This window comes from Barbus barbus (genome assembly GCF_936440315.1).
Source record: "Barbus barbus genome assembly, chromosome: 3".
Lineage (NCBI taxonomy): Eukaryota > Metazoa > Chordata > Actinopteri > Cypriniformes > Cyprinidae > Barbus > Barbus barbus.
Window position 1 is genome coordinate 39,415,659 of NC_136731.1, and position 13,005 is coordinate 39,428,663.

General features: G+C 38.9%; 1 protein-coding gene across 1 annotated transcript in view; it reads left to right on the top strand.

The window, feature by feature from the left end:
- Nucleotides 1–13,005, top strand: part of tanc2a (tetratricopeptide repeat, ankyrin repeat and coiled-coil containing 2a) — a 146,216-nt gene that overhangs the window by 84,226 nt on the left and 48,985 nt on the right. The window contains exon 4 of the mRNA XM_079379852.1: nt 4,758–4,940. Coding sequence (XP_079235978.1) covers nt 4,758–4,940 — 183 coding nt within the window. The remainder of the gene's footprint in view (nt 1–4,757; nt 4,941–13,005) is intronic.

Genomic DNA, 13,005 nt, shown 5'->3' on the forward strand with positions numbered 1-13,005 from the left:
TAATTATTTTAAGTGGCTCTCCTAGTTGTCCATTGAGTGTATGCCACTTTAATATCATCACTGTGATGCTTACAGCAATTTATGTTGCCTTGGCAACTCAGTTTCACATCCCAAGTTTTAGCAAACTTCCGATGCCTTACATTTTCACCAAACAAGATGCTGGGATCCTTTATAATGCAGTATAATTCTTTTAAAGCCCTTAAATTGCTGCACACTGGTTGGACGTAAAGGGTGTGTGAGTTTGACGTTATAATACACTTGCTCTCCTTCCTGTCTTCTTAACAGTAAGCCAGTCCTTCTCCACCCCCTGCCATCCAACCCTCTCCAACCTTCAGCTCCTGCACTCACGTTGACCGATCCGGTTTGTGCCACCTCTCCCTCGCTCTCTCTCTCTCTCCCACCTCTTCTCCTCTCTCCCACTTAGATTTCTTTCATCTCGTGGAGGGAGCGGGCGGCACCGTAAATCCGCTTTTCTGATGTGTCCTCCGCTTGTGCTGCTTTGCCTTATAGAAGGCACAGTATTCCTCAGAGTGTCATCACAGTGACACTGCATCCACCCCTCTAGCAGCTCTCAATCCCACCACGGTCGTAGCATCGTACGTCATGTGACATGAGAGATGTGAGACGGACCCCTGAGATACTCGTAAGATGAATCATAATCCAGCGGAACTTCACAGTTAAGACACAGTTTAGATTCACCAGTTTAATCTGCCATTTTGAACATTCCTAGCCTTTCATAAGAGTACGTGTTTATAAAATGTAAAAAATTGGGGAATTAATGACTTCCTGTCCACCTGTAGAGGTGAGACAATACTGAATTACTGATCATTTACACCCGTTTTTTGGGGGTGTAAATCTAAATTCTGGTTTTGTAGCCGAGGTGTCCTCACATTTCCACCTACTTGAGAAATGGAATTAAAAAAAAAGTATGTTTATTATTTAAAAATAAAAGTAAAATAACACAAAAAATAAAATAAAATTCACGTTTATCATAAAAATAAACTATATAAAAAAAGTATAGGTTTTTTAGAATTTACACATGACGCATATTTATACATATTTTTAACATTTTATGGTTTTTAACATTTTTTTTAATGTTAAACATTTTTAATGATTTTATAATTTCATAAAAATAATGTTAATGTTAATAAATATATGCATGAAAGTAATTTATAAATAGTTAAAATAAAAATGTTATATAAATAAAATATAAAAAATATTTATGTGATAAATATGGGGTGGTGATGGCGCAGTGGATAAGACACATGCCTTTGGTGTGAGAGACCCGGGTTCGAATCCACTGTGAGACACCAATGTGTCCCTGAGCAAGACACTTAACCCCTAGTTGCTCCAGAGGCGTGCGACCTCTGACATATATAGCAATTGTAAGTCGCTTTGGATAAAAGCATCAGCTAAATGAATAAATGTAAATGTTATGTATTTTATTTATAAAATGATTTTAAAGATGCCATATAATAGAAAACTGTATTTACCTTGGTATAGTTGAATAATAACAGTTCTGTACATGGAAATGACATGCCTTGAGCCTCAAACACCATTGTTTCCTCCTCCTTATGTAAATCTTGTGAATGAAAAAGACCACTGAAAAACAGGCGAATCAGAACATAACACCGACTGTGACTTAACAGGCAGGATCACTAATAGTTACGCCCCCACCATTTGCATAAACCCGCCCATGTTCCATGCCAGCCGCCAGCCAAATCATCAGAAGTTCTGCAGAACAAGTGTGTGCATGTATGTATGTGTATATACATATATATATTTATTTATAACTTGTTAAAAAGCAAAGCAAATTGATTTCACAAAAATTAAGACTGTTAAGGATATGACTAAATGTAAATAAGGTAAGGCTAATAAATAGCAGTCCCAAACTAGTTTTTGTTAAGTTGGTATGACCCACCACAGTCATACAAAATAACGCAAAGTGAAAATAACTTGGTACTGTTATGGAAACAACAGTTACCAAAGTGAACATACAAAACTAAGATTAACTGTTAATGAAACGTGGAAACTGCTCCTGAATAGAATGAATATCATACCTTCATGCAAATCCTTCCCAGCTAACACACGCAGTACCAGTTATGTGATGTAGCGGTACTGTACTCTTATTTCACGCACTGCATGCTCGTGGTTTCTGCTCTTTGGTGAAGTGATATACAGTGCAGCGCCGCGTTTGCACGTGCTATAGAAAAGTGCGTGCTATCAACACTGTATAACATCTGGTAGGACAGGATAGTTCGCTTTTCTGAGGTGAGAGACTTTTTATTTCATAACACGCTACAAAAATAACGATAATGACACTGACATTAAACCTGTCAACATCTCCTCTGACCGCAGACACTGAATCGGGACAGCTCGTTTTTCTCAGACACTCTTTACTTAAACTGCACCTGACAGAAGTGTCAACAGCTTTCATGCACATCTTTTAAAATAAAAGTCTCGCATCAGAAAAACATTAAGAATTATGTTTTTTTTTTGTTGTTGATGTAGTTTATTTTGGCTGTACACTCCAGTTGAACACTGGTATCAAACATTTTATGCAGCAAAAATGATGGCTGTGAACTGAATGGGCATCACATTGTATTGACGGGCATTGTAAATTGTTGCAATGGTGGCAAATTAGTTTTGTTCCGTGTCATTCTAAAAAATTTCCTGCATCAGGCACCTTGTGGGGCGGCAGTAGTGGCACGCTGTTTGCAGAGTGTGTTAGTGAACTGAAACATACCACAACTACATTCACACATGAAGAGTGTGTCTGTGTTGTCTGTATGTGTGGTAACTAGCAGGTGGGTGCTTCATTCATCAGTCTTTCCTCTCCGTTCCTCTCTTCCTGTCTGTGCCATCTGTCACTGTGGGCAGACTGGGCGCAACATGGCCTCTTCCTGTATGACGCCATCCTATGACGCAGCCTAGCTGCAGTGGACACACACTGTGAATTCAGCCAGAATATGAAACTCCTCAAAGAAACAAAACACACTGCATTTTCTCTGCTGATTGGGAGTCTGATTGTTCATTGTAGTCCCTGGCTTACATTCATTCTGCAGCATTGAAGCGGACCGTGTGTGATGATTAACGCCCGAGGGTTCGATCTGCTCACTCTGCCTCGGCTCTCTTGCCGTCTGCTTGTGTAAAAGCATTTTGCTTCAGTCCATGTCCTGCACTGCAGTAGCTCCGAATTCAGGAAGACACAATGAGCGATTGCGCATCTGACAGCTCGTCGTGTCTCTGAAGGAGCTTAAATCCTCTTCTGCTGAGGACAGAGCGAATGTGAGCGTGTTTAGAGAGTCTTGAATCATGAAAACTGCCTCATTTGTGGATGCAGAATGATGAGATTACATTTTTTGGGTGTGGTTCTGATGCTTTAGATCCAAGTCTGGCCTACACAGTATTTTTGGACATCATCGGTGCATTTGGACGTTTTAGTCTGAGTGTGATGTGCAAAATGATGTCTGGAGAGCTGGAAATGGACACCTTTGTGTTTTGTTTGATCAAATGCTATGCCAAAGATGCTGAAGCGCTGTAAGAGAGGAAATGAGAGAAGGAGGTGAGCTGCGATCCGATGTGAAATGCATGAGAGTGTATGATCAGGATGTTGGGTGGGGCTGATGGATGGAGAAGAAAATGGGTTGAAGAATCTGTAGTGAGAGAGAGAGAGAACAGAGATTGCTTGACATCAGCAGTGTCCAGACCCCACCCAACCCCAGCAGTGCAAACACACACACACACACACACACACACACATTTACTGGGCTCTGTGAATAGTAAACACTGGAAGTGTACTAAAGTGAGACGGGAAGTGTTTTTCACAACGCTCTGATCTCACAAGTCTGATGAGAGTCACATGTGAGTGATTAAATGCACTCCAGCCTCCTGCTGCGTCAAATGAAATTTGGAGTTTAATTGGCAGTTAATGAAAGACCCATGTTGGCGTTTTTAATGCCAGCACAAACAGACACACTGCATTGTAATGGGCTTCTTCACTGTCATCTGACGTACAGAAGTTGGCATTAATCATTTTGATTTATTCAATTGAATTTTTCAATGAGATTTCTTGAACAAAATTAATACTTTTATTAATATTTTATACTTTTATTGCTTTTTTCAGCAAGGACACATTCAAAAATGAATCAGTTCACAAAAATGTTTAGCAACATGACTGTTTGTTGATAATAGTAATAATTAGTATTTCATGAGAACCAATCATCGTATTAGAATGATTTCTAAAGGATCACACTGAAAACTGAAGTAATGGCTGCTGAAAGATTCAGTCTGATTTAAACACTCTGCTTTGTTGTTCTGAATTACCAGCAAGCTTAGCAAAAATCTATTTTATTGTCACATCCTTCTACTGTCATGGCAGAGGATTGTTTGAAACAAGTCTTGCTAAGCAAACTAGTACATAATCAAATTACAAAGATGTATCAGTGTTAGTGTGTGATGTCCACTCACACAAACATGACAGCAACAGGCGTCTGACAACATGTTCATCTTTCTTTCTTGCTCTCCTCCTCTCTGTTAGCTCTCTGTTTCTAAATCTGGAGGTGTCGTCTTTTCAGGAACACTGATAGTGGAGTGTTAATAAGCTAAACTGATTAACTGTGTGTGTTTGTGACTCTGATATGCAAATGAGAGCTTCTTTGTGCTCGTATGATTGGTTTCTTGAGCGTATCTTGCTAATGTAAAGTATTAGCATGTTGGCTTCATTCTGGAATCCATCTCCTTCTGTCTCTCTGCAGGCAGTGACTCTGTGGAGGGCGAGTGTGTGTTCGAGGGGGATTACGCTGTCCCTCCTCTCCCGATGACTGAGGGCATGCAGCACATTCGGATCATGGAGGGTGTGTCGCGCTCTCTCCCCTCGTCTCCTCTGCTGTCCCACCAGGCCCTCAACATGCGTCTCCAGCCGCTCAAGAGACTGCCAGGTAACACTGCTTTTGTTTGTAGGTGTGTGCAGTTGTGCTTGTGTACTGTGTGTGTGTGTGTGTCAGCGAGAACCACCTCCTGTTTCCCATCTCAAACACTCCAGCTGAATGCCAGAACTCCCACTGAGAGCACAAATGCCTTCACCTTACACACAGGGAGAGTGTGAACGAGTTTGTGTGTGTGTGTGTGTGTTTGTGTGTTTGAGAGGTAACAAAGTAGCAATGTGTTATTTTTACATGTTCATTTAGTGTGGTTTAATTGTTGAAAATTTAAATTTACATCGAAAGTGGTATATATATCTGCGTTTATTTGTTAAAAAAGTAAAAGTAAAAGTATCTATCATCTGTCCATCTATCCATCTATCTATCTAATATATAATCCATCATCCATCCATCAATCTATCTATCCGTCTATCTATCTAATATATAATCTATCTAATATATCATCTATCTATGTCCGTCCATCCGTCCATCCGTCTATCTATCTTTCCATCTATCCGTCTGTCTGTCTGTCTGTCTGTCTATTTAATTGTGTGTGTAAGGACCATACTTTGTGATGCTTTTGTTGTCTTTGACACTGCACTTCTGTTAGCAGCCACAAGGGTGCACTAATTATATTATTTTCATTCTTCAGTTTTCCTCCTTGCTTTTTTGTCTCTGTAGAGAAGTAGTTCAGCTGAAGGACTGTTAGTGCACCATTAATGTTTCAGAAATGCTAATCACCTCCTCCGAGAGCGTTGTGTTGTTTTCAGCAAATGCTGTCAGTGGCAGTTCAGCGACACTGTATTCACAGTCAGACAGTAAGCTGAAAACAGTTTCAGTTTTTTTGTTGTCTATTACAGTGAATAAAGGCTTGCAGAAATATATATAAAATATATCAAATTGTCCTGTTGAGTATTCAGTGTGCCCTCTAGCTTCCCCTTGCGGTCTAGTATTTGCCCCCTTTTTTCTCTCTCTATTTTTTCCTGCGTTTCTGTGCTTTCTTGCTCTAAAGTAAAGTGGTGAAAGATCAGAAATAGGATTTACTTAGTGAACTGAGTTCATGTTCTTGTTTGTATCCTCTCTTTAACCTCCCCGACTGTTCCTTCTCCCCCCATGAGCCTGGATCACTGCCAGTGGTTTTTCCATCCAGGCATTGTTTTTCCTGCTTTTATCATTTCCGAGTTGTTCCAGCGAGCGCATCCCATCCAGTCCTGTCCGCGGAAGCGCCTTCCCAACACAATGACTTGTTTTCAGCCACACTCTCCTGGAAGCAGGACAACACGGAGAGTGTGATTTCCTTTTCTTTCCGTGTCCTGTATTGTTCATCTAGCCCAGTGCTACACCGAGCATTGGCTCACTGTCCGTTTTCCTCCCACAATAATATTCATGTAATATTTCATTTAATTCTCCTGACTGCGTGATATACAATATCTACTTACAGATAGTTAATCCACCAACCATATCAGCCAAGGTTTATAGAGATAATCATTTACAGTGTCATCATACACTCACCCTAATTTGGTTTCAAATTTTATATAATTTACTAATCATTCTTTTCCTTGCAATTAAAGTAAGAGAGAACCAGAGCTTTCAAGACTCAGAAGGTGCAAATGCATCATAAAGTGCCCCTATTATGGGTTATGAAAGGTACATTTTTTGGGTTTTGGGAGTCCCCAACAACAGGTTGACATGCATGCAAGGTCAAAAAACACTTCCATTGTCTTAAAATATACTCAACGACTCCCAAACGATTCATTTTTCCAAACCCCCTCCTTTGTGTGACGCTAATCTGCAGTCATTGGTCGATTGGTCTCATTTTCATGCCTGTAATGCCTAATAAAGCATCGGTTTGTGAGCACAGTGCTGCTTTGTGTACAGTGTTACGGGGGAAACCACTATTTTTACCCAAAAGCGGCACCTAGTGGCAAAGAATGAATTTGCATTTTCATTCAGACCAACACGAAAAGACCAACAAGTGGGCAGGCAATATGCTAATGTTTCATGTTGATGTCAACATGAAATGGCTTGGGATTCATCGTAAAAAAAATGACTAATTTTAATGATTCAGGGTCAATTCTTTCTTTTAGAGACAATAACTTTATACACGGAGCACTTTAAGATTTAAAACTTGGCAGGATGTTTTCATTCACTTAGAGCTGTGTTACACACTGCATGAAAGGTCAAAAATCCATAATAGGGACAATGTAACCATTGTTTATATGAATTGTATGCTGTATTGCTATATTGTCTTACTCTTCTGGAATGATACTATAGTGCTTTGTGTGAAATGTATTTTTTATTGAACAGAAAAGACATTGTGAATCATTGAGAACCGGGTCAGTCCGATTTATGAATGAAGCATTAAAAGGATGGTTCTCCTCAAAATTGATATTGTCAACATTTACTCACCTTCATTTCATTGCAATCATATATGACTTACCTTGTTCGATGGAACACAAAAGATGATATTTTGAAGAACATTGGTGCCAACCATTAACAGTGGTGCCCATTGAAAACGCGCACTCGTGAGCGAGATGCTGCAAAAGACACAAGCGCAACGGTCATACACATCCGTCTAGCACGTGTTTACATAGAAAAGCAATGGGAAAGTAGTGCATTGGAATGGAATGGAGTCAATGAGTCTATGAAGCAAGTGTTTGTGCAGTAGCGTTTAAGTAGTTGTACAGTTGACTCCTGATGTACTTGTCTACATGTGCTGCTCCCCTGTATGGTATGTTTTATGTGTGATATATATGATTTAGGTATTTGTGTGTGATTTGTATATGCAGCATATACTACGCCCAAGAAAAATGTCCTATAAGGGGACAATAAAGTATATTGTATCGTAGTCTTAGTTTGTGTTTATTATATCAAAAAGATATATTCTTCAAAAATTCATCCTTTGTGTTCCACCAAAGAAAGTCCTGCAAGCTTGAAATGACATAAGGGTGAGTAAATGATGGAGTGAACTACTCCTTTAAATGGATTCTTGTCCATTAGATTTGTGCTGGCTATTAGAGGTTTGCTCTTATTTCATACTGATGTGTGTGTGTGTGTGTGTGTGTGTGTGTGTTTGCACAGCCATTCTGAATGCTTTCATTATTCACGCTTGTTTTTTTCTCATGCAAAGCACCCCACTCTTGTGCTGTACAGTTTAATGGGCTTAAGATAAAATCTAGTGTCTTTGTATTGAATGACTTAAGCTTCAATTACTGATGGAGCTGGAAGGAGACTCGCCTCACATGATCTCATGGCAGTCCAGATGAATAGTCTTGGTAACCCGCACTGGATTTATTCTCCAGTTGAAACATTTCAGGGTTTTTTTCTTTTCTTTTTTTCACTCCCCCATTTTTTTGGTCAGAATGAGTTCCTGGAACTGGAATCTACATTTCCACCCTAATGATGGCAATCACTGCCAAGCAACTGCTTCCGTTCCACTGACTGAACAATGACCTTTGACTTCCCCAGCCATCGTAACCAGTGCAATTACAGTAATCACCAGCATTCTGAGAGGTTTTAATTGCATGCAGGTAAACAATGCACACACACACACTTGCTGCTTATTAGTCTCCCCTAATAAATAAGGGATGCGACCTTTACGCAGTCTTTATTAAGTGTTGGTACAATCTGTTAATGCATTTACTCTAGTTATAGCATAACTGTGGCTTGCATGCTGTGTGAATTCTAGTCTTCCTATTTCAGATTATTTGTGTTAAATATTTTCTTATTCAGTGGATGGACTGGAGGAGAGAATGGATGAATTCTAGAATTAATGGATAATAGATAGGATGTGTTAGTGAGTGTATAGGTGGACTGATGAATAGATGATTGAGTGGATAGATTGATGAATAAAAGAGTGAGCAGATGCACCGACGGGTGAGTGAATGAATACACTGCTGTTAAAAAAGTTGGTGTCAGTAAGTTTGTTTTGTTTATTTATTTGTTTGTTTTTTATTTTCTTATTTTTGATTAATTTATTTTTATTTTTTTAATGAATTAGTTTTTTTTTATTTGGCAAGAATGCATTGAAATTGTCAAAAGTGACAGCAAATGTAACTTTCTATTCATAAAAGACAAAAAAAATTCATTCTAAATTCTAAAAAAAAAATCACATTTTGCACAAACATATTAAGCAGCACAACTGTTTTCAACATAGATAATGATACTAATAATAAATGTTTCTTAGGCACCAAATAGATAAATGAGTGGAAGGAAGAACAAATGGATAAATGAGAATAAATGGGTGAAAAGGTGAATGAATGTATAGGTGAATGAACTATTAAATGGTTAGATGACTGGATCGGTGATTTAAAAATGGATGTGTGTTGCATGGAAAATTCTAACTGTGATTGGGACATATGACAGTAAGGAGTGGATGCAGTGTGAAAGCTAGAATATGCAGTGTGTGTACGCTGGCTTTGACACTCCGTGTGTTAATAAGCTGCTGTGACTAAGTGTGTTTGTGTGTGCGAAGGGAGCATTCATTCATATGAGTGTTAGTATCTCATATGGTTTGACTCCACCTCCTTTGCTTTAAGCATCACCCTGTCATCTCTGAATGAGTGACGCATCTCCCCGGGCTCACTGTCGTCCTCGTCACTCTCTCTCGTTCTTCCAGCTCTCTCCCTCTTCTTGTGGCACCTCTCCTCTGCAGGCTGGAAATAGTGTTTAAGCAGCCTGGGGGGAGCACAGACGTGGGATGATATAATTGGATGTGTGACACCTCCTCGTTTCCTGTCTCAGGTGACGCTGTGACTTCCACATGCGCCGTGAACTATTTTTTTTTTTTTTTGTCTCTCCATCCCCATTCCAACCTTCTCTTTTGCTCCTCCTTCTCCTCCCCTCATCCAAAATTTCTCCTCTCACCTCTTCTCTCATCTTGAGTATCAGTTTCTCAAGATCACTGGAGTAGATGCTTCAGATCAGCAGCAGTTTGCTTGAAATTAAGAGAACATGTGGAGTTGGATTTATCTGTTTGTGAGGAGAGAAGAGGCGAGATCTGTTTTTGGATGAAAGCGGTGAGGACTTTGCCAATCTTCTTGTTTCTGATTATCACTTACACTTGTTCTTGTTGGTTCGGTTACACTTGTTTTGTCAAGCATCGCTGTTTTTATTGCTCATTCTTAGGGTTAGTGGTTTGAACAACTCCAAAAGCATTCAACTTTGGTGCGTTGTTATGATTTGGATGTAAATGATACCTCAAATTGTGTGGCTTGTTAAAATGTTAAAATGGGCAAAAATATTAGCTTGAAGCACCCAGTAAGATTTGTAATTAATATTTCACTCATTTAAGTACACATTTATGTTCATGGTTATCTGATGTCAGTTAAAGGGGTCATATTACATTCTAAAAATAACATTATTTTGTGTATTTTATGCGGTTTAATGTTCAAAAAACACATTATTTTCCACGTACTGTACATTATTGTTGCTCCTCTATGCTCCGCCTTTCTGAAACGCATCAATTTTTTTTAAAGCTTATCGTTCTGAGAAGCAAGGCGTGCTTTGATTGGCCAGCTATCCAGTGTGTTGTGATTGGGCGAATGCCTCAAGTGTGTGACGGGAATGTTACGCCCCTTACCGTATTGTGATGCCGTGTCCCAGCGCGACGAGACCAAAACAATAAAACCCATTATAAACGAGGCATTTGTTGCATCCAGTGGGGACATAATTACTGATTATAACGACTTATACGGTCTCTGCATTTGTGATCGGAGAAACAACAAACAACAAGCGCTACTCTACACTGCTCAAAACTCATGTTTGAATGGTCAGTGGCAAATTCTTTAAATAAGAAAACATACTCAGAAGCGCTAGACTGTCCTTGCAAAGTTGGAATTGCCCCACTTTATAGAAACAGCCTTTGTGGAAGCCAGCATTGTAGGCTACTCCCGGGTTCAGGAAACAGTCCTCTGTAAAATGCGCTGCACACACTCTAATATTTGGGTTGAACTGTTCTGGAACAGTGATGTAAATACAACTTAACCACTGATTTCTAGTTGTGTCCTCTTTTGGAAGCCCAAACAAAGTACTTTCGCTTTCACAACGAAAACGCAGCATCTCCAGGATATGGCGCCGGCGGCAGCAACAATACTACAGCGAGAATAATAGTTCCGCCTTCTTTTTTTGCGTATATGTTTGGGCGGTGTTTTGCAAATCTTCCCACACTGTAACATAGACATGTGGGGGCGTGTTTGAGTGAGCCTCTTTTAGGAAGGCGTGGTCGGGTCTTACATTTTATAAAGAAAGTCTTAGCGTGTGGAGTGTTTGTAACAGCTTGTAACACTCCAAAGAGAAAGGAAAACTTAAAATCGCATCATATGACCCCTTTATTAGTCATATTACGTGCAGGTAAACAAAAAACAAGAACATAAAAACACACGTACAGATGACGTACATAGAATGGACATATAAAATGGGACTAATGGCAATTGTGGACATAGTCAAAGATGCACTGATCTCCATTGCAAAGCTTTACATATCTTAACTGCATCATTTGAGGATGCCTGTTGTCGAGTGCTATTTGCTCCCTGGTGCCACCTTATCACCAGGGACATAAATGAGCCGTCACTCCTCGTTAAAATAGAATCACAGCATACAAATCGTGACGGATGACTTCTGACGGGGTGTTGGGTGCGTGGACAGACCAGCTGTTGTATTTTGTGGCAGAACCAAAACAAGAAGCGTCTACACAAGCAAGCGTGAGAGAGACGTTAAAATGCATGGCATTCAGGAGGGCATCAAAGCTCTTGCTGGTTAATAGCATTCTGAGAAAGTGACTTCTTATATAATTATCACTGCTGATTATGATTTAAGGAAAATAAGTGTGTCAGCTGTTTATGCTGATTATTGTTTATGATGAAGGGATTTTTTTTCTGGTGATTGTTTTAGCTTGTGTTAACTTCCTCAGTTGTTTCCTGGATATGCCTAATATAGCTAACTGGATATTCCAAAATGCATTAATATCACAAACAAAGATGTGGTTTTGACAGATTTTTTTTGCAGAAGAAGAGTGTAAACCGCCTCAAAATGCAGCCCAAGGGAAAACTGTCATTCAGAGTTTAGTTCTCACAGCTCTAAAATAACAATCTGGATCTGACCCCGCTATCCTGCAAACCATGCTTCTGTATTTTTGAGACCTGGGATAAAGCATGTTTTTACCTTAAAAAATAACAACTTAATTTTGAAATGTAATCATTTAATTCACTGTTTTTTGACAGATATGTTGACATTACCTGTTCTTAGATCTTAAATAAAATGAATAAATTAATTCATATAATAAATCAATATTAACTTAAATTTGTGTGTGTGTATATATATATATATATATATATATATATATATATATATATATATATATATATATATATATATATATATATATATATATATATATATATATATATATATATATATATATTGCTTTATCAGTGGATTATTAATTCCTTCACTGATTGAAATAAATGCTAGGATAGACATTATTACCTGTAATTCTAACATGACAGGACAGTACACATTTCTTTTGTATATGAAAAAGTGATACTGTATATATCAAGGAAAACACATTTTGTGAGATAATGTCATTTAAATCTAAATTGATACCTCATTTTTTTTCTCATGTCTCAAAAATCAGTATTTCATCACACATGAATCCAATGCTGAGCACTTCAGTTCAAAACCAAGCAAACATCAATCGGCGGTTCTAAAGCAAATGTGTGCTTTGACTATTTGGTGAAATTTCACAAGATTGTCCAAGCTCAGCAAAAACTGCAAAATATCCAAGTTCGTGTTAACCTGGACATCTAAATGTAAACAAAGTAGTGCAATTGCATCTTTTCAACATGAATTCGGTATGTTATACCCCAGAGGAGTCTAAAGTCACTCTGCAAAAACTGACAACATTGCCATGAACATTCTGTCTCCTCAGCCAATCACAGCATAGAATCCTCTGTCTACACTGGGATCTTCTAAAGGTGTCTTCCTGTAAATGAGTGTTGGGTTTCCTGTATTAGCAGGTGTCCTGGCAGTTCTGTCGCCGGCGAATGTGAAACCGTATGACAGCATGAGCAGGAATGGAGAAGCG